Here is a 27,676-nt window from a genome sequence, read left to right as displayed (position 1 = left end):
TATTTATGATACTTCAACATCTATGAGTGTCCAAGGGTGGGGGGAGGGAAGGCATGTTTAAAAATTAAATACACACAAACCCAAAAATCTTCATGTTATTGAATGTATTAAGTATTCAAGCACTCAGAAAACCAGAGAATGAATCCCAGTACAAAAAGGGAGTGAGGCCCAGCTTCTAGGACTTTCCTAGGTACATATATTATGAGCTGCTGCTTATCTGAACCAGTATGCAGTTTGCAAAAGAATTACCTATGGCTCATCCTTTGGATGCTACTTCCACTGGCCTCACCTTTCTCTAAAAGAAAATCCTTGAGGGAGAAAAAAAAAAGAAAAACCAAGAGCTGGCTCTGCAGCACTGCTGCAGCAATGGGAACATCTTTACCCAAACAGAGGCCTCCTGAAGCCTCTTAGTAAGTCTGTATGGAGTTCATAGAGTTTCACAGACTCTCCTGTATAGCTGGAAATTAAGACAAGAGTCCAGTATATTAGCTAGAAATTTTCTTTTTCATCAGCCTGCTCTGCTATTCAAGCCTGTATTCCATTTAGCTCTTAGCCCACTTCTGATCCACTGAAGCATGATTAAATACAGCATAGGGAAGGGAGTAATATTTCAAATGGGCATCACTTCTTCAGAGGCAGATGCAAACAAATAAATTTGCACACACTCAAAAATATACTTCAGCAGTAATGGCAGCAAGTACATCTAGAAGAAGCCTGCTTTTGCACTGCTTGTAGGAAACAAGGCTGTGGAAGTCTAAGTTTAATTTACTGAGATGTTTTTATTTATCAGGCTTAGTGTAAAGAATAACAGTCTAACAAATGACTTTAAAAGTCTCCTGAGAAATTAGACTTTTAAAGTTGTATCAGTTCAAATCAGCTAAGATGTGACTGAGGTTAGGTGCAAAACATTGTCTAAAATATCAGCCTGTATCCCTCCTTGGTATAATTAGCAGAACTCCACTGATTTCATTGAGATTTAGAGTTGTTTTCATCTTCCCATAATATAAACAATACTGCCAGCATTGCTGGACACTCACATCTAATCAAACAATGGAACTGAAGCCCTCACATGAAATTATTGTCAACGTGCATGTCGTTGTTTTGCAGTCTAGGTTAAAGAAAGCTTTCACTGTGCCTCCTTCCAGGAATGATCATGAACTGCCACTGACTGCAGTGGAATGGCACCAGAGCAACAGTGACAAAAATTTGGTGCCTGTTCACCTGCTTGCTACAATTGCCTCCAATTATCCTGAAGGAGCTCTACATTTCTAGGAAGAAATTTGTCTAGATAATAAAAGCAATCATCACATTTCTGCTAAGTAAATCAAGGGCCTAGCTTATCAAACACAAGGACCCATCAAACCTGCATTGCATCTTAACTTGGAGTTCTCAAAAGAGTGGGGATAATCACTATTGGGCAGAGGAGGAGGACTAGACAGAGACAGGAGACCAGAGTAGAAACACTATCCACAAATGCAAACGTGAAGACAGAAAACTGCATCCTTCCTTTGAATAATACAACCTATGTTGTTTCTAGAGTGAGTTGCAATGAAACTAGCAGACATACTGTACCTCCCATCATCCTGATGGTATATTCCTATAGCACAACCATGTAAATATCGGAACTCAGGACAAAAATGTCAAAAATGCTTGTCCTAGGTAGAGGTTAGGCGACTGCAAGAAGAACAGAGGCAGCAGTCTGAGCGCTAAATGACTGGTAAACAAGACAATATTTTCCATGATGAGATTTTTCTCAGAATAAGCCACAGGGACTTTCATTTTTTGGTATTGCTCAGCTACAGCCCTCTAGTGCTTTTAGGCAGTTTCCCTAACAGTATTCAAGGTACCTTTAAAGCTACAAATCCAACAAACATAAGAGCACTGTGTTTTGTTAAACTCAAAAGTAAGCTCTGCTTTCCTTTTTCCCATGACTGTGACCCTCCATGCACATAGAAGAACCATTGCAGCCTTGCTTTTTGGCATGTCGCATAAAACAGCTTCTGCACAGCTGGACTTTGTTCTAGGCCGCCTCTCCTCAGGGAAGTGCACAGCAGGGCAGGAAGCATTCCTCACTCCACAGTTACCTTGCTTTAAATCTGCACGAAAGACAGAAGGGCCCCAGGCTGTACTACAGGCCATATGCTGCAGCAATGATGGAAGAGTAGCTGCAGAGCCTCTTGGTGCCAAATTGCTGTTAACTAAGGGAAACTTCCACACCATCCTAGATCCCAAACCACAGTTTATTTATTTGGCTTTAGATGCATAGAGGTAAGCTGCATGTGTTCATGTGGTCACCATCCGAGCTAGGAACTGAAATCATCTTTAAGAAATAGGCAAACATCAGAGGCAAATAACACCAGAAGGCACGAAGCATAAAGCTTTGTCCAGACAGCACATGAAGCTTCTCTATTGAATTGGACTAGCGAAGTTGTGCTCCAGAAAGGCCCTGAGCAGCAGCATCGTGTCAGAGATGCTTTGAACAGGCTAAAAAGAAATGAAAAAGACTGGAGAGAAATGAATGCAAAATCTCTTAGAGGATTTTTTTTCCCCCTAAAATAATGACAAAAACCAATTCCATGTACTTTGGCACCACCAATTCTTACAAGAACAGAAATTCTGATACAAAACAAGCAGCTCCACACATCAGCTCTAGCACACAACTATTATCTTTTTAGCTCTTCTTAAGTCCCTGTCCTCTCTCCAAGCTCCAACTGCAAGCACTAGTGGGTCATTTCAACAGGAACAGCAATGGCTACACACATAAATGTAGGATGATTACCTTTTCCCAGAAAACTGGCCCTTCTAATGAAAAATAAAACAGCATTGAGGTTAACTGTCAAAAATTGCATCATAGCAGCTCACGTTATGCTTTGTGTTTCGAGCTCCCTGTGCTCACCCGTGCAGAATTGATCGAAGCAATCATCATAACTGCAATGGGAAGAAGCTACTTGCAGGATGCTTCTGCAAGGTACCTTTCCTTAATGAGTAGAAGGCAAAATTGTTAAACACAAAATGAAAGTGACAGAACACAGTCTTTTTACTTGACATTTGGTCAATCTGAAGACTTCAATGTATTTGCACTTTTGGTAAATAAAAATCGCTATGCCATGACACTCATGTGGGAGAGCAACAAATTTTGGGCAAGTAGTTCATCTGCTAACATGCTGAGTTACAGACAGACTAAAATTGCTCGCAAGAAAAGAAAAAGTAATCATATTATGATTAAGAAGTAGCTCTGTCCAAAACAAAAGACAATTTCATTAAGAGACATCAGGAAGTATGTTTGTATGCACAAACCTAGCAACATTAGTGCCCAAGCTAATGAAAAGAATGTTGGCATCACACACAAACTGCTCTAAACATCAGAATGAATTAGAGCTTCCTCTGCTTCCATGAGTGGCTCTCATCTCTAATGTTCTCCTTCTCTCTTGTAGATCTGCTGGCAGAACCAGGGCTTATTTAACCCTACATAAAACACAGTACTCCAGAGTGACAGACTTGCAAGTTATGTCATGATTCAAAACAGTTTTACACACCTACATTAATGAATGAACTAATCGTCTACTTACTGTTCTTCTTGTACATCAGGATTTCAAAGGAATTCATCTCATAGTTCTCAAATGTCTGCCGGACTTTGTCAATTGTATCTTTGTCTGTCAGCTCTCCATACATAAAACTGCAAACAAAGCAAGAAATTCAAGTCAGATACTAAACAAAGACACTACACCATTTGTTTACAGTGCAAAAAGGACCTATTTAGAAATAGCTCTTCTTTGATTTTATTTCACCTGGAAAGCAAATTTGACAGTAGCAGCCCCAGGAGACAAAAGAGAGAATGGGGATGAACAGACTACTGTTTTCCTCAAGCAACAAGCACAACACTACAAGCTATTTAACAGAAAATAAATCTGTTCTCAAATACCTGCAGGTGCTGCTTTTTTGCATAACTTCTGCTCTGTGATATCCTGATAGCTTGCAAAATCCATCGTTGCTGTACACAATAGGCCAATCCACTATCTGGGCATTGCCCAAGACAAAATTAGTATCTGTTTGAAAGAACACATCAGTTAGACATCAGACAAGACTACGGTTGCATCAGTGAAAATGTTCATTTTGGGTTCCAAACTGCAATGCTTCCATTCCTGAACAGTTTTTTCCTGATATTATTCCCAATGTAAACAACAGGAGTACTCTCTGTTTCAAGTAACTTGTTAGTTTAAGAATTTAAGATAAATTTAATTAGTTACTCAGGCAAAACTGAAGAAGGTGGTTTTATGCAAATGAAACTCACAATGGTAAGCAGGTAAGATTCATTCCTTCACTAAGGACAGATTCACTAAACTGCTTCCCTCTGTGCCACACGTACTGATCCACCATGACGCTCAATTTGGATGAGAAGCCTCAAGACAGCCAAAACAGCTTGAGCAGTTATTTGTCATCTAACACAGACTTAGTGGCTCCTGTCAATACAGCCTTCACTGCTGACCACACAAGTTCTATTACTCCCTGTATGACGTGTATGGCACAGCTCTACAAACAAGACATCAGACAACTAGTTTTAGTACTTACGCCAGCAGAAAGATGTTTCTGTTCACTGTACAAGCTAGAATGAGTTTCAGACACTAAGAAAAAAATTGAGTGGGATTCAAACTTCCATTCTCATTGGATCTTTGCATGCTTTATTTCTATGATTAATAACTCATTTGAACAAAGAATATACTTAATGCCAGGCTCAGGCCTTGTTTCTCTGCTGTTTTGGCTCTCTGGCTCTCAGCTATCTATGTAAATGCCAAGACAGAGAGCAGTGCTTATGACAGGGCACTGATAGATGGGAGACTGCAGTGGCTCCTTTCACAGCTTCAAAGACTCCCTGGCTTAGAAGTTAGAAGAAGTCTTAGGCAGCCACATGAGATGGCTCCTCATCCATGTTGAAGAGGAGGCTCTAAGGGAGTCCACTACCCTGTCTCCTTTACAGGATCTGCACCCAGCTGCTTAAATACACATAGTGGTCATTAATGGTACCTGCAACCAAGAGACACAAACAAGACATTTTATCTATTACTTGCAAACAGTTTGGTTTCTTTTAACTTCCCCTTTCAAAATTTTTTGTCCTGTTGCAAACTTCAAGTGGGTTTAAATAAAACATTCCTGTAGCTATCTAAATCCATTGCCCAATCCCATGAGCAAGATTAAGTGTATCTTTATACACTCTTTGGAATGAAATATACCAGTAGTATAACTTTAGGACATTTTAACTGCTTTGTTTCTCAGTTTCTTCTAAATACCATGGTTTTTACTTGGTTCGAGTACTTTGTTCCAGAAACAATACATGTCTTTTACCCTTCCCATGAATAAGTAAGCCAAGTCATTTCTCATTGCTAAAGCAAGTGCTTTTGAGTGTCTATTATAAACAGTGGATTGCACTGTCTTAACATGTTTTTATATTTTCATCAGAAAGTACAAAAAAGTATGCAAATATGAAATTCAGGTCACGTTTTGCGCTGATGTGGACTGTGTTATTTCAAGCATTTATTCCTTCTCACCATCTCCCCTTCTGAAAAGGTAACAGCACCCTTCAGTTCCTCAAGAACTCATTGAAAAACTTTCATGAACTTTCACACTTAAATCTCAACATTTTCTTCAGATAAATAATCTCAGTTTTTTCACTAAAAGCTATATAGTGAACTTTTCTGATGGCTGTCACTGCACACATCCTACTTTTACCTACACCTCCAAAGCACCTGTTGTATAGGACATTGCTCTTATCTTATCCTCTTTTTACAGGTAAAAGCAAGGCACCAAGTCCACATAGGTATGCGAGCATTGAAAGGTGAGACTGCTAGAAGCCCAGCTCTCAATGATCCGAGAGATAGAAGCTCTCTGAGTAGTTCTGGTGATAGAAATAAGAAATATTAGCACAGCAAACAGCAGCCTGCCCAAGCTATGCTATAGAAAACATAATTTAAAAATTTAAAAAAAAAAAAAAAAGGTGTATTTTAAAGCTGGGGAGATTCCTCTGTTACTATGCCTAGTAATTCAGATGTAAGCCTAGCTCTCGCATACAACACCACAGATTCTTTGCCATTACTACTGGAGCTAAAAAAATCATATTCTCACTTGTCTACTTTTTGGGTTAATGAAAGCTGATTTTTTTTGAACCAGAAGAGCTTCCAAAGGATGCTTAAAAAACATGCACATATTTCCCTCCCTCCTGACAGCTTTGGGTGTTTATCCTAGGAGACGTGAATCATAGAATCTCCAAGGTTGGAAAAGACAGCCAAGATCATCCAGTCCAACCTACCACCAATACTTCCCCAGGCTAAGCCATGTCCCTCAGTTCCACATCTAAACGTTTCTCGAACACCTCCAGAGACAGCGACTCAACCACCTCTCCGGGCAGCCCATTCCAGCACCTGACCACTTTTTCAGAGAAGAAATTTTTCCTAATATCCAACTTGAGCATCCTCTAAGGGGCCACCCCTGAGCACCATGAAAGCTCGGCTTTCATTTCAGCTCCTGAATGACTTTTCTACTTATCAAGCTACTGCCAACACCCTCAACATACAATGTCTTCGAGTTAGTGTGGATTGGTTGTGGTATTTTACACATCCCTATCAGGCAGTGCTATTAGTGTAGTGAGCCCTCTCATGGAGGTGGGGGTAAAATGCTACATCTGATAACCCAGGTTGGGTTTGGACATGAGTTATAACCACACTTGTAGATCTTCAGGTACTTCCAAAGCTTCAATGGTGAAAACACGAGCATCTATCAATTCAAGGAGCAAGTCAGAGGTTTTCAGGATCCCACTGTTCTGTAAGTCTGACTTCTAGCAAATTCCCACTTCATGAACCTTGACCTATTTTCTACAATACATAGCTTTGTCCTAGTCACACAGAAAGAAAATACTGAAGCTGGACCCATTCCCTGGAGTTAACACCATAACCCTGACTTGGCTTTCAGTTTGCTCCTCCAGCTCCACCACTGAGCTTTTAGTGCTCATCCTCAGTTTGGACTAACACCCAAAAAACACCCTGCAGAGACCAGCAGTGGGGAACTCTCCATGTAGCTGAAAGCCTCTGGACACATTGTTTCTTGCACCACGCAGTAAAGAAGGGGTCTCACAAGCAAATATGAAGTTCTTTACAGTTGCGCATTCATCTTTCCAGACCTCTTTAAAGACAAATACAAAGCAGGTTCTGTGCCTATGTGGAGAACACACCTGCATTTCTCCTCAGACAATGGTGTTCTGCCTCTTCAAACACTGGAGAGACACAGCATAAAATAAGGACTCCCACTTATAACTCCTTTGCATAGTTTATTCTGACAGATAACCTGGAGGTAGAAGGGCTGTTCTCATTGCTATCATTTGCATTCAATTGCATTGACGTCCCTGACAATGTGCTGCTTGGAGACAGCTCATAATCTGTTCAACAATTGTTTCTAACATAAGAAAATATTAAATATCCACTGAGGCAAATACTGCCTTTCCATCTGCAGGGACACAGGGTCCCAGAGGCCAAGAAACAGCTGTGGCTTTGTTGCACAACAAACACGAGAGATGCTCTGGTGAACTCTTTGAGCACTGCAGAGCAAAGCCTCTTGAGGACTCACAGATGGGTCAACAAGGGCAGGACAGGGGCTGGGCACAGGAGGACTGCAAAGAAGAAATACACTGCTAAATTCTCTTCAAAAGACGGGATAAAACATGCATGTGATAGATGCAGTATTCAAACTATTAATTGATTGAGGTGCCTCTCTGATAGGACTCAAAGGGCTCCCTTACCAGGAAATCTATTTCTAACACAATATCAGTAGGGTTAGTGGCATTGGCCAGCCCAAGGAGAAGCTATACACCTCACTAGTGCCACTTATCGGCTCCAAAAAGAGTTGAGCTTGGAGCTGGAGAGTCTGAGCTCATATAAAGAAGACTTAGAGTCTGGCTTGTGCTGTTTGGCAGAGTCTGAAAAGACACTTAGGAGGCACAGAAATATATAGAGATGCAGCACAAAGCATCTCTTGCTGCAGAAACACAAGCAAGAACTGCCGCACCTCAAAGGCAGCACAATTACCGGCAGGAGGAGGGAGGAATGCTCTGAACTCTGGCTACTTTGTGAAAAGCCACTTCACATTTTCAACCTGCATTTCCCCTAGGGAGTTCTGTTCAGTGAAGTCTATCCACATATCAGCTTTTACACACACAAACAGAGTCGTTTTGGATTATCACTTTAAACTAGTTGCTGCTGCTTTAAAGAACAAGAAAAGCATTTTAACTCCTTCCACTGTAAGAATGGATTTTGCTCACTCACAGAAACCAGTGGTTTTCTCTAATCACAAAATACATCATCACAGAAGAATCAGAAAAAGTCCCTCCGAATAAAACAGCTCGTTTACCAACAGTGACAGCAAGTCTCCAGAACACCCAGCTTCACCAAAACTGTTATCTACAGAACCGCATTGCTAAGTGTGTTAATGGAAACTGCCCATCAGCTCCAACTTCCAACCAACCTGACGACAAGAAGCACATCACAGATGCATCTGGTCGGGACTGGCACATTTAGGAGAGGTAAGAGCACACACCACTACCTCAGAACTGAAAGAAAGTAAAAGACTTGGTAAAAGACCGTGGATAGAGCTCCTTAGCTACTGTTCCATTGATGACTTGCATCACAAGTAGTATCATTTTGATGCGGGGAAGAAAGGAGTTGGTTTCATTTCTGGTGAGGAACCCAATGCATGGAAGTGGGATTCTGTTCATAAGGACACCTCTCCAAATTACCACAGTCGTACAGCTCATACGGTGCTTCCGCTTCAACAATTTGCAAAGAAAGGATAGGCACGTATGTATTGCCCTTGGTTAAACTGTTCAAATGTAACTTCTGAGATCAAAATACAGCTCCAAAATGTTACAAGTAAGTCAAACTGAAAATAATTTCAACTGCCTATTCAATCCTTTCTTTGCACTTGTATGATTTGAGGCTCACACTTCAGCAAGAAGTACACAGGAATCAACCACATTTTCATTAAACACAAGGGCTCTCTGTTCAAAGAATGTACAAAGCTGCTAAGAGGACCAAAAGACTATTCACATCATGGAATAACAGTCATAGGACAAAATGCTCCTCTTCCACCCACGCTCTCCCGTGGAAGTCAATGGTCTCACATGGATACATACATCTTCTCACTACCTCCTAGCACTCATTCTTGGAGGTGGAATGCATTAGTTTTTAAATATTTTATTTTAAAAAAAAATTGATCTCCCTATGGAACAATGATATGGTGGCCTGAAAACTGTATATCCTTAACACTGAGAACAAATTATTTTAATCTGTAGCCTCACTTAAATGCAAAACAACACATTACAAAGGACTAGGGATCAGTTCATTTGGGCTTACATGTTTGACAGACATTTTGCATAAAAAATATTTATTCTACAGAAACAAAAAGGGATTTAGAAACTCTTTGGCTGCTAAAACACAAAATCCACTAATGTCTTTGGCAGACATGACATTGCTCTATTCAAAAATGACTTACACTGTAAGCAAAGCGTACTGCAAGTATGGGCTGAAAAGAATTATTAAAAACTGTATTTCGTCATATATAGCACAAATAATTACAACAACACCTTCAAGTGACTCTCAGTTTGAATCTTTATAGAAAATGATTCCACCAGCGATATAGATGAAAACTACTGGTTCCATCCCAGAACTTGTTACAATGCATTATGATGGTATCTATTTTACTGTGGCCTCTATCATGAATAAATTTTAGTTGAAAAGAATAATACACCCTACCCCTAACATTAGAAGCTGTAAAGTCTTCATAATTATCTGCATTTTAAAAAATAAAATAGAAATTAGAGCAGAAAAATGGCACATGAATAGCTGAAATGGGAAGTGCACAGAAGCCATCATCCATAATTAATGGTAGCACTGTTCTGTGCCCATCTCTGCAGTCCAACCACACTGAAAAATTTAAAAAATAGACATCCAGACAAAAGTGATGTCACCAGGAGATTATTCTCAGAAATTAGAAAGCTCATCGGCTGCACAAGTTGTACATTGCACCATTCTTAATAAAGGCCAAAAACGCTTTAACAGTGAGCCTTCATTTAATTGGCCAGGTTGTTTTTTCCTCCTAGGTTAATCTTGGAAGTTATACAGGAAAAAGAATGATTTAGTTGCATCAATTATATGGGTCTTCCATCAGTTTAAGAAAGCCATTTGATTTACCGATTATAGCTACAGCCATCAAGAGCCTTAAAAGCATCTGACAAGACCTAACTCCTGGCTGACTTTTAGCTATATAACTTACAGAAATGCATTAACAAATTCTCCAATGAATGGGTTTCACTAAGATTTGTTTTACAACCTCATTCTAGGATTTAATGGAGAAATGGATTGATATGTTGAATGATCACAGTAGAACATCTTGAGCTTTCAGGACATTAATTTTAAAACACATCATCTATCATCTTTGTCTCGTACTTTTTTTTTTTTTTCTATCTATAAAAGTAATTTTAAGAAAATCAGGTTGTAAATGCATTTCTAAATGCATAAAGATGCAAACACAAATTTGGCTTTGTTAGAGCCAGCAAAGAAACATTTTATATTCAACTCAAGTGATAGCAAGGAATAAAAACTGTCAATAATCAATTGACATTCTGATATAGTGACCAGTTGTACAAAAGCACCGATAAAAATAAAAATATCTCCATAGCTGATAGCTTAGAAAAGTGGGGAAGTCAGGAAGAAATAAGCCCCTTTCTTTTGTTTTCTTCTCCACTTGGGAAAACATCCTTAGCACAGAGCCTACAAGATGTTCCCTCCTGGTTTTGAAGGCCTGCTGCTGGCGTGCCTAAATACCTTGTTTTGACCAGTGCCAACAAACAGACCTACATTCATGTGCGGTCTTGTAGGAGCAGATAGAAAAGGGCACAAACTCAAGTGCAATTGTTGGGTGCCAGATGTGTAGAGGGGAACACTCACCTTGCTTTGCACAGGACCAATCACAGTAATGGCAAGAGAAGCAACACCTTCAGCTAACTCACTGTAAATGTAGCACCATCTTATTTACCTACCCAGCCAGCAGTTTTGCATGCACTTTTTGCAAGGTATGGCTTTGGCAAAGAGCCTTTCATACAAGGTAAGAGTGTTTTCCAGGCCACATCCACTGTGATCTCTTTTTAATGTTGAAATTAACCCACTCCAGTCAGGAGGAAGGATGATCAGGCTTGACAGCATGCTGAGAAAAGCTCCTGGGCATCTGCTCCAGGCTTTCAAATCAGCTCATTTGGGAGCCTTAAGAATTAGGATAGCTTACCCCAGCCATCACAGTTCATAAGGAATACTTTAACATTGCTCTTTCTTGTGCACAGTTAAGTTCATCCGTTTCAGCACTTTTATCTACAAGAGGCACTAAAACACATTCCCCTGTTGAACAGAACCATACCAGCTCACACTTGGATGTAATTTACCTGCAGCACAAGGCTTCTGAGCCCACTTTGCTTGAAGACTCATTGTAAATTAAGGAAATTTGAAAACTGGCAGGAAACCAAACGTACTCTATCAAAAGGAAACAAGAAAAGTATACTCCACCCCAAAAACATGTTTCCTTATTTTAGCAACAGTTCTGTTCTCAGTATGAAAATACTTTTGTGATGACTGATGCTGTTTACTAAAGGTGTTGCAGCAGTACAAGGCAGCCCAACGATGCCCAGGATCTGATCTCCCTGAGCACATCTCATTCAGAGGAGCAATGCGGAACCTGTCATGTTTATACACGCATGCCCTTCCAATGCAACAGCTCTGTAGTCTGAAAGAGAATAGACTGACAACTCTCAACAGTAAATCCTACCTTTGGGGAAACATACCTATAGTGCTTCTAGAGCCAAATAGGACTGGCTGCAGCCATGCCTGTTTCCAGACCCACACGGCTCACTGTTCTAGGTTCTTAAGTGAATGCAGGCAGGACAGGACAAACAGTATCACCATAATGATCCCCTGAAAATGTTTAATGTAAATGAATCTCTTATTAAAGTGCAAAAATATGAAAATAAACCTCTGCGCAGTTCTTCATTCTGTGATAGATTCCTTCTCATTTGTCTCTGGCAGAACACAAAAACAGGTTGTTCAGTTCCAGAGCTGTTTATAATGAAGTTAAGTTCTCTCCTGGGTTTCGGGCAACAGTACAAGGTTAGCAGGCCCAGGTTACAGAACACTTATTTTATTAGGACTTCATCATCTCCAATGGAAGGAAGGTGATAAATCACAGAAATGCCAGAGTTATTCTCAGGATTTGTGTCTCCGAGGGTGCTTTTTCTTTCCCTCTACACTGGTCTCACAGCATTCTCCATCAGAGGGTGCAGGTTTGTTTCTACATCTCCTCTCCTTAGGGCGCTCCCACGGGAAGCAAGACTAAACTCAGATAAGCTTTATGCCACCAAGCTTCCAATTTTCCCTCCTTGTTTCGTCAACAAATCAGAAAAGTATCTGTGACTGAAATTCTTAAGCCATGCAAACACAGGACTTATTTTTTGCCATTTTTACACAAACTAAATTCTCACGCACCAAGGAAGGGCTGGAGAATCCAGCTGGTTTTTACAAAAACATAGAAGTATTTTTGCCTTCAGCTATTGATAAAGCATTAGAATATCACAGAACTTGTTTCTAACATACCACACCATTTGAATTTGGTACCTTGGCCATGAACCAACATTAAACTGTTATGGTTATAGTGCCTTTATACTGGGGCTATACTACGTTACCCGGGAAAAACATTAATATCACATTAGCAGTAACCAGCAGAGACTAGTGATTCTTTACATACTGCACTGTTTTACAGCACGGGCTCATTTTCTATCCCATTGGGTGTTTGAGTCTTTAAATATTTCAATGCTTCAAACAAATTTTTGCCAACCAAGCACTACATGCAACATTTATTATTCTAGCTCTACACATCTACTTCAGAAGCATGGCTTTTAAACATTAAATGCAAACAAGAAGGATTACATCAGTGTCCCAAGTCCTTAAGTTTTTTCTCCGGACTTCCAACTGGAAGGAATCTGAAGATGCTCATTTCAAAGAATGAAAAACCTTACAGTGCTCACACTTCATCAAAAAGGTCTTCTTGTGAGAAGAAATCAAAGAGGACCAGATGCAGTCCACAGTTCCAGGCTGATGATGCTATATACTCTTTCCCATGTGTGCTATATCAGTCCTATTGAGATTCTCAATTCCTTCTCTACTCCAGTGTGTGGAATTACTTTGCAGCTTGTAACCCCAGCACAGCTATTCAGGCTGGCATTCAGTCAATGAGAACCAGTCTTAGCTGATTTGCAACCCAAGAAGAAACTCCTAGAATTCTTAAGAAGACAATTCAGACCAATGGAGCTTAAGGTGGATCTTGCTGCAGGTGGTGTGATCCGAATGTCAGAAAAATACTAAGCCTGAAGGAAAGGCCCTGAACTTGCATACCCAAGTACACTGCCATTACCTTTAGCCATTGAAGGGGCATCAGCTTGCCAGTATGTGAAAAATGTGAAAGGCTGTCCAAAGAATTACTTGTTAAACTGCTGTTTAAAAGTGGCATAATTAGTGCTATCCTTAGAGTCGTGTTTTCAAAAGAGGTTGTATGCCAATTACTGAGCTACTGCCACAAAGCCTCTTTCCCTGAGATAACCCTCTCAATATAACTCAAAGCCAGAACGTGTTTTTCTCAGTTTACCTGTGACTATAGTTGCATATCAAACCCAAGTACCTTTAAAATGGAGCACTTCTTCAGTATCTATTTCAGTTCTACAACCAAATTCCTCTCCTTTCAAATTAGGAACATCCCTATACATGTATTAATTCAATATCTGCTGGCACTACTTAGCTTGCTTGCAGGAGCCAGCAAATACACTTTGACAAGAAGCCCAACATTTATTTGGAAAATCCCAAATAGCCCAGAGAGTTTCCTTGTGGGTCACATTAGTATCCAATCAAACAAAACTGAGAAGGGGAAGCCAAACCTCACAGTTTACACTACAGGTTTAAGTGTTTGTGCTGTGGGCATCCCAAAGCACCTTGAAGGCAGGCAGGCTGGCCAAGGAGAGGCAGGCACCAAGGTGTCGGGATGTTCCCATGCTGCCCCCCCACTGGACAACACTGCCCTGTCAGATGAGGAGAAATGAGACCCAGCCCTCATCTCCTCACAGAGATGGACGTCAAAAGAAGTTGATGGCCTCACAGTAGAACTGAATCACTCAGTATTTATATGTGACAGCATCGCATCACAGCAGTGATGTGAGAAGACTCAGGCTTCTGAACTTGAGTCACTTCCCAAAGATTCCTCTAATATGTCTGCACTGTGCATCACTTCCTAACAGGCTTCATCTAGAAGCCTGTATTTACGACAGCCCTCAGGACTTGCTGAGCATTTGGAAATCGCGTGCTGTCATTTTACCTGTGCTGTCCAGCACCACACTGTTACGACACATTCTTAACAATGGGGGAAAAACAGGAAGAAACAGAGCAAAGCCCCTGCTGCAAGATCCCCTCTGTCTCCAAGCCTCACGTGATTTACAGCACCAAGGTCCTGGCACAGGAAGCCATCAGAGAAATTCAGCGTTCAGTGGAGAAGATTATTCACAAACTCAAGACAGTTCCGAGAAAAGCCTTAGCTAGATGCTGTTAGGAGATTAGAGGAGCAACATGAATCTGATGAGATGTTAACATTTCAGTTTTTAAGAAGAGAACAGGATTCTCTGAAAGAATGGGCTGTGCTTACTGGAGGGAGAATGCAGCTTCCAACCTCTTCTGTAGGAAAGTTGCAGAGAAAAACAACCTATGAAAATCCCTCACCATTCTGTGTGAAGACATGCTCTTATCAAAGATGGTGGGTTTTTGTTTTGTTTTTCTCAGTAATATCCCCTAATTGAAAATAATTGAAAATCATTCTTGGGATGATTAGGTTTTTAGCTGCTTATCAACAGGGTTAATTGCCTTTGCCTTTTCGGAACAAACTGTCTGCTCTTTAATTAATTAAACCATCTCACCTCTCTTCAAAAGGAACTCGACCCGCATATCTCAGTCACGCGGGAAGTTCTTAATCCCCAAAGTAACCCACCGAGGTCCACGGACGCGCTAAAGATGGCAGAACTCCGAGCTGTGAGAAACCCGCTCGTGCCCAGGTGTCGGCAGACACCCAGCCCCCCGCCTGGCTGCAAGGAGCAGCTTTGCTAAGTCCCGAAGTGAAAGAACCTGGGTAACGCTAACGCGTATTTGCACGCAGTTGCGACATTCGAGGCGCTTTCCACTCCACAATTTTCCTAGAGAAAGACCTGGCTACAGTTAGCTAGGAGAAAAAAAAAATAACAAAACAAAAACCCGGCACTGCCCACCTTCAGCCCTCAAAATGGCAAACTCCCTCCTCGCTTGGGAGGCACCTTCCCACTCGCTCCGGGCTCTGCCCTCGCGGAGACCCCTCAGTTCCTCCCGCCCGGCCCCGCACGGCGCCCGCCGGGCCGCCTCCCGCCCGCGGTCTCTCCCCGCGGCGCGCACAGCGCGGTGCCGTCCCGCCGCACCTGCCGCCCGCACGGGGCTCCGCTCGGGACGCGGGGGCGCAGCCCAACGGCGGCCGCCCCGCACCCGGGGGCTCGAAGCCCCTCCGCGCCGAACCGCCCCTTCGCCCCCCGTCCCTTACCGTTAGACCTTCGCACGATGTTCTCCAGGAACGTGTTCTGAGGCGCCACCAGCCCTCTCCTTCCCCCGGCCATAGTCGCTCTGCGGGAGCGCGGCGCGAAGGCTTCGCTCAGGGCCTCGCAGAGCCGCGCTCTGCCGCTCCGCTCGCCGCCCGCTCCGCGCGCCTCATGCCTCCGCCGGGACCGTGGCACGGCTGTGCGGCATCAGCCCTCCCGCCGCCTCCCGCGCACCGCAGCCCCGCGGTCGCCGCCGCCGGACCTCCCCGCGGCGCCCCCTGCCGGCCGCCGCCCCGCCGCGCCGCCCCGCCGCAAGGCCGGTGCTGCAGCGCCACCGTCCGGGAGCGCGCCGCCCAGCCGCGCCGACAAGCGTAGCGCAGCGAGGGGAAGCGGCGGCGCTCGGGGGGCTCTGCCCTGCAGGGATGGCGGCCCCACCGCGTCCGCGCCTCGCGGGCGGAGCGCTTGAAAGCCCCTCACAAAGTGAGAGCGGCGGGAGGAACGTCCGCCTCTCGCAGAAGGGTGTGGGTGCCACCTGGGACCCCCCGGGGGCTTTGCCCTCGGAGCACGTGGTTCAGCCCCTCAGCAGGCTGCTCGCCCTCCTTTCGTTTCTTCCTAGGGCACTTTTTACTGCTATGTGATCAAACTGACGAGCAGCTCAGTGGAAGCAATGGAATAAGCTATTTAAATATAACCTTTGACAGGTCTTAAACTCTGAAGTGTTCGATTTACAAAGGTTTTTCAGTCAGGGAGAAAACTACTTTGTTCCTTCCCCTTCGGCCATCTATCAGTAAATGGAAAGCACTCAGATCTCTTTAAAGACAGATCTCCTGACTGGCCTTGGCAGCTGCTTGCCGTAATGCCTCGTTAGCTGCAGCACCTCCGTGCTCTGCATCACATCACATTTCCAAGACATGAATATGTTTTGCACGATCCTATGTATGGCGAGAACCTGATCCTATTTCCCACAGTACGAGCAAATAAAGCAAGTCTGGGGCCACCTGGCTTCCATGCTGGAGGACGGGCCCGGCCTATGCCTTGAGGCCTGCGTCTGTGACCCAAAGGTGACCATGGGACAGCAGCGCACTGCCACCTGCCTCCTGCCGCCCTCAATGTTTGAGGACAGGACCACGCTAGGGCTGTGGGGAGCCAAGCCCTGGAGGTGGGCGGCAGCTTCATTGCAGCAGGATCTGCAGATTCAGTTGCAGACCAACCTAACGCTGGCCGCCTGCATCACAGCTGGAGCCTGGGGGCTGCTAAGAGCACAGCTCAGGAAGTAGCCCTGCAGTGGGAGCCACCTCATTAACATTCGTTTGTTCTAATAGCCATCCCTGGACTGACTACAATCAAGACAGGTTACGAGAGCACCCGAAGTTGTAATTAGGCTACTAATACTGCCTGAACTTGGTATTTTGAAAATCCCCGTGGAAATGTTCATTTGCATCCTTATAAACCTGATTCCGCCCCCAGCAGCTGTGCCTACCGAGTCTCAGGTTGTTCTGTTCCTGACAGCTTCAGCAGCACGGGACTAACTGACCATTAAACTTACCATTTCCCCAGGAAAATCATGATGTTACCTTTGATACTGAATTTACACAGCTCCTAACAAGTAAGACTGCGGTTTTGAAAAACTAGGATCTTCAAAGGTTTTCATTACTCCTCCAAGCCACTGCGCCAGAGGGCTCGTGATCTCAGCACCACAGGGCTCGGCAGGAATCTCTCTATGTCTTGGAGACATCTGGCAGCTGGCATGCATTGCAGAAATGCTAAAGCCTTTAGAAAAAAATGTTATGCCGAATCAGCAAGTACACAGTAGTAGGAGCAAGGGGATACAGGGTAAAGAGGAAAAGCCATATATCTTCTGGATTTCCATGAAGTGGCTGCACTTTGTGTTGCATTCTTTCCCCCATTCATTCATCCATTTTATGTGGGGAAAAAAAACTAGTCCAGCCTCTGATTTCCTAGCTCAGATAATCAGACTGTCCCACAAATTCCATGCCAAAACTATCATTTTAGCTGGGTTGATGTTAGACGTACCTTGCCATCACGTTGGAAATAAGATATCAAACACAAAATTTCTTGTTTATCATCTTCTACCTCCTTTAATCTTTCTCCCCACCGCAAAATATGATTCCAGCTTGTGATATGATGTTTTCACCACAGAGCAAGGGGATGCTGTTAGTGTTTCACTGTGACTATTTTGTATTCTATACTCATTTCCTTTCTGGTAAATTCTGCAGGTAGCACAAAGTCAGAAGCAAGGCCCCATTTGAGGTAGCACACACACATTATCTTTCATTTTTACATGGATGAGACCTTTTCTTCCTCTATTTTTTAAAGCTGAAAAATCAGATTTCTTAATATGCTTGTTTGCTAAAGCCTGTTGGACAGAAATTGATGCGTGATGTTTCAAGTAACACTAATATGATCATTATGCTCTCACAGTATGGGTTTTTTTTTTTCCCGAAAAAGCCCCTAGTTCATCCTCTAGCTGCAGAGCCTTAAGCTGCTGTTCCGCAGTCCCTTTAAGCAGCTGTTTGTTCCAAAACAAAGTAGAGATTTGCCGTCACCTAAACCATGTCCATTTGTCACCTACTTGAACTGAAACCATCCTGACAGTAAAAACCCAGCACCAGTGGTAAATGAGGAGACCTAGCTGAGACCTCTATTTTCAGCAGCAATTCATACAATAGCATTTACAGCAGTGCAAACTTACAACAGACTACCAACAGCCTTGAAAATTAAAAGAACATTGGATCTTAAAATTGAGTTCTATTTGCATACCATATAGATTTCATGACCCTGTCAAAAACAAAATAAATTATGTGATAGGATAGCAAAGTACAGAAGGTAGTATCACACAAAATCAATGAAGCATTAATTAATCCACAAATTCTTACCCCCAGAGTTTATAGGCTGAAGTCCCAGTCTAACTATCACTTCATGGGTGCTTAGTTACTTGTGACTAACACTACTTGTTATGTTATGGAAAGAGCAATGAGGAGCAGAATTCATGCCTTAAAACAAAGGTGAATCCAGAGTATAAGAAATACATGCATGACTTCCAAAAAGGTATTTGGGAAAACATCTGGACATCTAACTGAAACTGTTCAGTCTATTTTTGCAAGTCATTTTAACCAAGGTGCTCCAGACATTGCTGCATTTCAGCCTGAGGTTTCTAAGGTCTGATTATTTCTGCTCTCTAAAATTAAATGAAATTTCTAACTCAGAGAAATAACCTAGTTGTGCAGCAGACTGTAGGTCTGAGAACTGAGGAATGTAAGTGCTCTCAAACAGCCATAATAAATTTGTCAAAAATTAAGTATGGACTTACCCAATTATGGAATTACTGAATTTCCTCCAGACTTTTTATGGGGAATAAATATGGAAAGATAACTATGAAATCCTACATTCTGAGTGGATAATTCTTGAAATAAAACTGATGAGAGAGTACACAGCCAGTCTTTTATTTATATGTGTAGCATTTGGAGTGTGGGCTAACAGGAAAGTACTGTTCCTTCTTAGAACTGCTCAAAAGGGCATAGAAAATTTTTCCCTATTTGGACAGTCTGTCAATCTTCATTTATTTCAGCAGGAGCTGACACACAGTCCTTCCAGATTTAGAAAAAAATAAAAATAGAAGCATTCTGACTGTAGGTGTACTTAGCCAAACCTCTTGGCTCTAACCTGTCCTGCCCATGTGGTCTTCCTCAGTCTCAGATCAGAGGCAGTGACCAATAGAAGTGTTATTACTCAAAGGAGAAAAATAAATTATCTGCATTTCTTTCGGCTCCATGTTTGGTAGGTTTTTTGTTAACATTTTAATTCTGTATTTTAGTTTTCTTTGGATTTGCTGTGCATGGGTCGATATAAACCAAGGCAAATGGAAGAAAATTAGATGCAGCTTGCTTAAACTCCAAGAAAATGCAGGGGATTTCACTAAGTAATTGCAGTAAAGGTTTCTGTTTGCATGCCCTGAGAGATACTTAGGAACCTATGGTTCCTGGGTGAATGTTTTTTCTTAAGAAATAGGGAACACGGTAGCCTCCATGGTAAGTTATGTGTACAGACTGGGAGAACTCCTTGAGAGAAACCCTGCAGAGATGGATTTGGCGTTTCTTTGGCAAAGAGCTTGACATGAACCAGTACTGTATGCTTACAGCCCAGATGCATCCCAGACCGCATTAAAAGAGGGCTGGCCAGCAGGGTGAGGAAGGTGACTCTCCCCCTCTACCAGTGAGGCACCATCTAGAGTACTGCATCCAGGTCTGGATTCCTCACCACAAGATAGGCATGGAGCTGTTGGAACAGGCCCAGAGAAGGCTACGAAGATGAGCAGAGGACTGGAGTACCTATCCTATGAAGACAGGCTGAGAGAGCTGGGGTTGTTCAGCCTGAGGAAGAGAAGACTCCAGGGAGACTCCAGGGAGAAGGCATTCTGTGATTCAGATTCTATAAGCTACTGCCTGTAATTATCTCTCAACTGTGGTTCAGTAACTCATGATTTAACAGTATTTTAAAAAGCTACCAGAATGTAGAATCAAATCCTACATTTTCATAGTATACTGTGCAAAAATATAAAAACAAAACCTAGCTTTTTTAGGCTGAGATTTGGAAAAAATGCTCTGAGTTAGGAACATGCTTGTGCCAGCTGTCTTCCAACTCTTACCCCACTTTGGTCTTAGGACATTCACTTCCAGCCACTGCCATCAGTTCTAAACACTATTAGCTTTCTGAACAAACTTTGGATTCTACAATACAATTTCTAGGAGTCTAATATAAAAAAGAATTCCTAAGTAAGAAAGACTCCTCAAATTATAAGACATGGCCTAAATTTTGTAACTACATTTGAAAAGCAGAACAATCTCAAAAAAAAAAAAAAAAAACCAACACAATGTTTTTCATCTGGACAGAAGCATTCTGTGAGGCTGACTGGTAAACAGACTGCTAGCTTCTTGTTTACAGTAGCCTCTCCAAGAAACACATTTCATGCCCAGCGAGTGTGTTTCTTGCACAAGGCTTGTATTTCATTGCTTCTGCCCTGCATGTACTAAGAACTTCTGTTTTGGAGTTAAATATTTTATAAAGCTGATGTCTTACCTCCCAACTTTATAGACCTCTTTTGTTGCTTGCAGGATTTCAGTTTAAGAAGGCCTGTCAACAGACAGAAGCCAATACTCTCCACCTTCATTCCCACACCAGAAAAACAGAAACAAACAAAACGAAACAAATTTTAAAAAGAAAAATAAAGGAAGAAAAACCCACATATCACTTCATTTCAAAGTCTTACTGGACCAAACTTTTCACCAAGTATTTCCCACTTCCTGACTTCCTGTCAACAGGGTGGACTACCCACCCTGTTTGCTTGCTATGTAGTTACAACTTTGTTTCACTTTTCAGCAGCAAGAGGGGCATGCAGAAGCAGCCAAACAACAAGCCTAAGTCTGAAAAGAAATCCACAACTTTATAACTAGCTCAGTACAACTTTATTATTATTGTTTACAATGAGATAAGTGATTTTCTCATTCTAAGTAATCTCTTCCTGCTATCATATACAGCTGCGCTCATAAAAAAAAAAAAAAATCCTAATTTTCTAAGTTTGATTGTATCTTAACGACATTATTTCCAGGGTCTTTATCAGCACTGAACTCATACCGTAGTCCCAGTGACTGATACCAGGTGACCCTTGTGTCTGATGTACTGTTGATTTTTGTTAACGCTTGGATACCTACTGTGAGGATCTTTTTAGTGCCTCATCTAATGTTGATTAATGTTTTTTTATGATGTATTCAGCTCAAGCACTGCCAGGTACAATATTCATAAGTTCAAATTACAGATGTTCAGACAGGAATACAAATGCTCTATAATATTCAAAGCTTTTAAATAAAAAGAAGGGTTTCTTCATGTGCTTCCATTGATTACTGTGAGGCAAAGGAAAGTAACACCAGTTAGCTGATACAAAAGCTTCTGTGTAAAGTCACATGGTGAAATATCAGAATATCAGAGCATTCTTTAAAAGAATGCATAACAATACCCAAATCTAACTTCACATGGCACAATATGAGGCAAAGTTGGGGAATAAGTGAATGGGCTGGGACACATACAGATAAAAAGTGGTGAAACAGTAGAAAGATTGTCTACAAAAGGTGGCTTTGGCAGAATTGCAGCATCTTTAGGGAATGGATCTCTAGTGGTGAGCCTAGAGTACAACTCTGAAACCTGGGTCATCTCTTTGTTGTTTCAGAACACTAGATAGCTAATACAAGTAGACCACATAACAAGCTGTCAGACTATAACACGTTTCACGTTTTCATTAAGCAAACTCTTAATCCAAGGATAAGAGCCACCTTTATTAAAAGGAATGCAGTGAAGATGAAAGATAATAAACTATATATAAACAATATAGCTACCTCAGACCAGAGAAGAGGAGTTGTTATTCTTGAAAGCATTATATATCATAACCTGAAGAGATCCAGACACAGCTACATCAGTTAATTTTCTTTAACACAATAGAGACATAGGAAAACCATTTTTACACCTAGAAAATCTAGTGAAATGGTGTTAGAAGATTTTTTCCCACGTAAAAAAATAATAATTCTTACACATTCCAGAAAAAGAACTGAAAATCGTGTTTACATGACTTGCACCTCCAACTTACATTCTCAGAATGGAGCCTCTTGCTCATCCTTCCTAATCTGCCTACCTGAACTACAGATCATCGCAGCAGGCAAACAGTAGTTACAGTAGGAAACAATGTGATGCATCAATAGCAGTATTATTTTGGAATCTCCGTGGTCCAGACACACTGGCCTCCAGTATTCAGCACAGCTCCATAACACAGGGACTTCTACATAATATTATATATCAGTCTACAGAAACCATGGGGGGGATAAAATGAAAGGCAAACCAACCAACCTCTTGTAATACTTGTAGTACATGAGGACCCTTCTTTTGGTCATACAGTCAGTACTATTTTCCAGGTTTTCTTTGTTTGCCAGGTATGATAAGCTGTGGAGAACAAAATTTAGCAGGAGGTGTCACTAATGCTCTAACATTAAACATGTTAGAGTCCGAGGCCTGAGACATACAGAAAATCAAGCTGCTGCTGCTTGTTCTATTACACCACTCCAAACAGTTTATTTCAGAGAGTGATACATCATTTTCTCAAATGAGGTCTTAAGTGGCAGATGAGGATATTTCAGATCTCTCCAGATTACTCCTACAATGACTCCATATAGGGGTCCTGTCACTTCTTAAGTAGACAGGTAGTTGGGTAGTACAGTTACAGTACTGTTACCTGGCTTCTTCACACTGTATTAGTAATGTTTCCCCGATTAACCCTTCTTTGTTTTTCCTTATGTTGGTTACATTCTTATGAATCCTTATTAAACAATAATCTGCAGGGTGAGGAGATACTCTCTTTTTCAGGATTAAGCATAAAACACAGCAGTATAAATCATAGCTTTTCATTCTAGCATATGTTAAAATATATTTCTCTCCAAGAAGCGAATGAATGGTATTAAAAACTGCAAGGGAAAAACCACAGAATGGCAGAAAACTTGAGGGAGGAAGGGAGCCCTGGAGCTCATCAGGTCCAACCCCCTGCTCAAGCAGTGCTGCCTACAGCCCAGGATCAAATCATTCCCAGTTTGTTCTTTTTGCACTGTTCCACGTCAGAAAGGAAAGGACACAAAAATAGGAGACAGCATAAACTTTATTAACTCATAGCAAATGGTCACCTCTCTGGTTTCAATGGCAGTAAGTCTAGCATACAGTTCACTAAGTGCATGAAATCCGTGAAATCCAAATACACCTTAGTTTTTGTTTGTTTGATCGTCTGTTCTAAAAAACAAAGCACACAAAAAATCAGACATCCCATTGCCACGCAGTGCAGGAGAAGCAAAGACATTTCTTATGGAAGCTCAGCATCTTTAAGCATCTATTTGGTGAAAGCTGCATTTCACTGTGCAGGCCAGAACAATTAGTATGTTGGGTTTTTTTTCTGTGCAAAAATAATCTTAAAATTTGGCTCTTAAAACAAATTATTTGCGAAAAAAAAGCTGCCATTTCAGCCATGCACATGGGCTATTAATGCAGAGATTGACAATCTTCACTGACAGTACAAAGTGTCAGTGTTCAAAGACATACCTGATGGCTGTTACCAGAACTTACTTTGACAAGGGTATGGGAAAATACAAACCATTAAACCATGTCTGTAAACGGACTGAAGCCCACTGTTCCAGGTCTATGTAACATAACATTAAGTCAGCTAAACTCAGGCTTTCACCACTGTGCATCATGATGTCCAGCTGAACCCAAGGCCCTTTTTACTGTCTGTAAAAGGGACAGCTTAACAGATACCTAGGTTACCTTCACAGAAATATCGAGTCTGAAACACTAAGCAGGAACACCTGCCAATAAAAAGAAGATATATGGACATTTTTTAATTTTTCTATTAAAATTAAAGTCAGCACACGTTGTCAGTGGAACTCACTATAGCAAGTCACTGAAAAGAAGAGTCTACAAATACACAAAGCTGGGCCACATTCACAGTGTACCTAAAGGATTTGAAAATGTAATTACCATTTCATTCAAAAGATATCAAGCTTTATGTTTCAGAGCTTTAGTAAATCTTTAGAAGACCAAAAACAGGCTTCTTGCCAAGAAGGAATGCAGATTACAGCATCAGCTCCAAAATTAATTCCTCTGCAGCCTTTGTTTTTAGTAGTTGTCAGGATTAAGAAAAATGACAAGATGGACACAATACTAACCTACATTACGCTAGTTCTTAGATAAACCATAGTGCAGTATGTGGTTTCAAAATACTACTTGTAACTGAGTACCAGGTCCAAACAGTCCTGGCTTCATCCAGCCACCACCATCCTTCCACAGAGTGTAAGTCTCCAATTTCAGCAAAGGTTTCAAGAGAGCGTGACTTGGCCAGCTGCTGGCAGGTATTCAGACACAACATCTACAATTGCTGAAGTTATTAGACCACTCGAAACTGCAACAGGATTTTTACCACTTCCACAGAGAAGCTACTGACTGTCCTCATTCAGACAGCTATTCTCTGGGATACTGAATTCCGGAGTAATTTTGTCCAGGTACAGGGAGCAGACCAGTTATGAAACCTGTAGTTGGTACGCAGCACAACAGAAATAAAACAAACAAAGCTGAATTCCCAAATCTCAACTGGGAGATATAAGCAGCATTACCAGTTAGCAAATGCTTTATTGTTGCATTTCATTGACCAGTTATAGAACAAAGTTAACTCCTGCTCTGTTAGCTGATTTCAGCCTTAATAAAAACATTAATAGTGGAACTCAGAAACAAGTGTCCCACTTGAGAATGATGGCTTTATTTTCCAGAACCATAGAAAACCCATGGCTTGCACAATATTCCAGCAGTTTCACTAAAGCACGAAGTCTTTGGAAAATTTTAGAAAATTACACGGAACAGAGCAACAACCATCAGTCTAAAGAAACTAATGAGTCTCACCTTATCCAATTCCAAGACCCCACTTACCATCCAGCAGGCTGAACTGTGTTTAATATAAAAGAAACACAATACTTAACAAGTAACACCTATATATTTTCCAGCAGAACAGACTCCAAGCAGCGTAATTTATCTGAAATTAACTTGATTCCAGACATGCTTTTCTTAATGTACTTACGGAGACAAAGTGCATACTTTTCTTTATGAAACATTCATAAGAAGGAAATTATAAATCTCTGCATTAAAGCAAAAGTTTCCAGGTTAGATTTTGCTTCAAGGGTTTGTGGTGATACCATTTCCTCTGTTTCTTTCAACACACTTTATACATTCACAAATTTTCTGAAGAATCAACACGAACTAATTTGACCTGTTCCAAGAGATCTATACAAGATCTTATACAGTATTAAGTGATATGCCTAAGCTGGGGAAATGTCAGAATGCTCTTCCAAAAATTAAAAAAAAAAAAAAAAATTAAAAGAGAGAACAAACCCAAAAGGTACATAATTGCGACTAGATGACAAAAAGGTCAATCATGTGATTCACAATACCTTTCATATGCTAGAAATTTCATAGATGAGATGGTTGGAAAGCTGGACGTGAGCCAGCTGTGTTCTGGGCTGCATTAAAAAAGGGGTGGCCAGCACAGAAAGGGAGGTGATTGTCTCCCTCTACTCAGCTCTTGTGAGGTCCCATCCAGTACTGCATCCAGGCCTGGGGCCCCCAGCACAAGAAAGATACAGAGCTCCTGAATGAGTCTAGAGGAGGGTCACTAAGATGATGAGAGGGCTTTCCTATGAGGAAAGGTTGAGGGAACTGGGCTTGTTTAGCATGGAAAAGAGAAGACTGCAGGGTGACCTCATTGCAGCCTTCCAGAACTTGAAGGGAGCATACAAACAGGAGAGGGAATGGCTGTTTGCGAGGGTGGATAGTGATAGGACAAGGGGGAATAGTTTTAAACTGAGACAGGAGGTTTAGATTAGATATTAGCAGGAAGTTTTTCACACAGAGGGTGGTGACACACTGGAACAGGTTGCATATGCCCAATGGCTGGAGGCATTCAAGGCCAGGCTGGATGTGGCTCTGGGCAGCCTGGTCTGGTGACTGCCAACCCTGCACATAGCAGGGGGGTTGAAACTAGATGAGCATTGTGGTCCTTTTCAACCCAGGCCATTCTATGATTCTATGACATAGCAATATAGGCATGTGAAAGCATCCAGTGGTTTAAGAAGTTATTTTGTTCTGAATATCCAGTCTTCACTTTCCCACCACATACCTCCATGCAGTTAATGTCTTCATTATCCCTCAGTGCAAGGACATCTTCACAAATTGCAGCAGCTTGCAGCCCACAAGCCTGATGATAGAGCAACAACACATTCTCAGAACCTACTCTAACAAAGAGAGCTACAAGAGGCTTCAACCCACTGTGGAACAACCTCAAAAACTGCATGGATTAGAAGCTCAATTAATTCATGGACAGGGACAATTTCCCTTTGATCTTCCACTTCTGCTAATGCCTTTTAGCACACTTAAAAGGTGGAAGCAACTACACCTTCCTCTTTTGTAACCTTTCTCCATTCCTCAGTTCCCTTTCCTCTCTGCCACAATTCACTTTACACTCCAGCAGTCCAGTCAAACTATAGTTTTTGATGCAGGAAGAAATGTTTCACCTCCAACGATCAAAACCTGCCCCACTCATAAAAAATAATTTCCAGACAGTAGAAATGTTAGTATTTAAAACTGTTAATAGTTCTGGTTTGGAGAGGAAAAAAGGGGGCTGAAGTTGTATTTTCTGAAGGCTTTGGCTCGATCGCTCTGCTGTCTTCTGTGGCCTGTGCTTAGAAAGAATAAGGATATACAGGACAAATAATAGTCTTAACCACTCCTTATGCAGAAAAAAAAACCATCTCACTACAGGCATTTGCTAGCTATGAAGTGGCTATTTGGGGAATCTATGTTCTCTTCACAGAATGTAGCTTTAACACTTGCCATTAAAAGCAGACTCTTAAGACAAGCCCTCTCCCAGTCTTTCTTCTTTCAGGTTCCCTTCAGAATGTTTGCTGGTAAGTCTCTCTTCCTGAAATCTGTACAAACTCATTAAAACATTCAGCGGTTCTATGAGTCTATGAACTCATGGACATACACAGTCATAACGCTGTACACATGCCTAAATCTCACATCCTTTGAAAGTAAAAAGAAAAAACTCAAACAGCCACTTCTCGAAGGACCAGAATTAAAGCTGACCAGCTTCCTGCAAGTTTTTTTAATTATTAAACTGCAAATCCTGGTTGAAGATTTTCCTGTGGTCCTGGTATTTGTGAGTGCTTTCCCTTACAGTAGCTCTTCCGTGCATGTTAAAATAGAAGATGACATGGCAACTTTTTGCTCAATTGCTGAGGCACTTACAGGTATCAGCCATATTCACAAAGTGCACGGGAGCTTCATTGTCTGTGAAACCACCACTTTGACCAGAGGAGGGCCACAAAACTGATCCAAGGGATGGAAGACCAC

The 27,676-nt window shown here is 41.7% G+C and overlaps 1 protein-coding gene across 6 annotated transcripts in view; it reads right to left on the bottom strand.

Moving 5' to 3' along the window:
* KCNH1 (potassium voltage-gated channel subfamily H member 1) overlaps positions 1-27,676 on the bottom strand; it is a 242,283-nt gene that overhangs the window by 162,588 nt on the left and 52,019 nt on the right. For 3 of the 6 annotated variants that reach the window (XM_090135085.1, XM_090135084.1, XM_090135086.1), the window contains 3 exons: positions 26,442-26,519; positions 3,923-4,046; positions 3,570-3,676 (listed from right to left, as the gene is read on the bottom strand). In XM_090135085.1, coding sequence (XP_089991211.1) covers positions 3,570-3,676; positions 3,923-3,945 — 130 coding nt within the window. In that variant the 5' untranslated portion in view covers positions 3,946-4,046; positions 26,442-26,519. Of the gene's footprint in view, positions 1-3,569; positions 3,677-3,922; positions 4,047-15,681; positions 15,917-22,599; positions 24,805-26,441; positions 26,520-27,676 lie in introns of those variants that run through there. The other 3 variants (XM_031595246.2, XR_016464020.1, XR_016464021.1) reach the window with 3 other exon arrangements.

Source organism: Phasianus colchicus, chromosome 2, assembly GCF_987193195.1.
Source record: "Phasianus colchicus chromosome 2, bPhaCol1.hap1.1, whole genome shotgun sequence".
Taxonomy (NCBI): domain Eukaryota; kingdom Metazoa; phylum Chordata; class Aves; order Galliformes; family Phasianidae; genus Phasianus; species Phasianus colchicus.
This window is presented reverse-complemented; position numbering and strand designations above follow the sequence as displayed.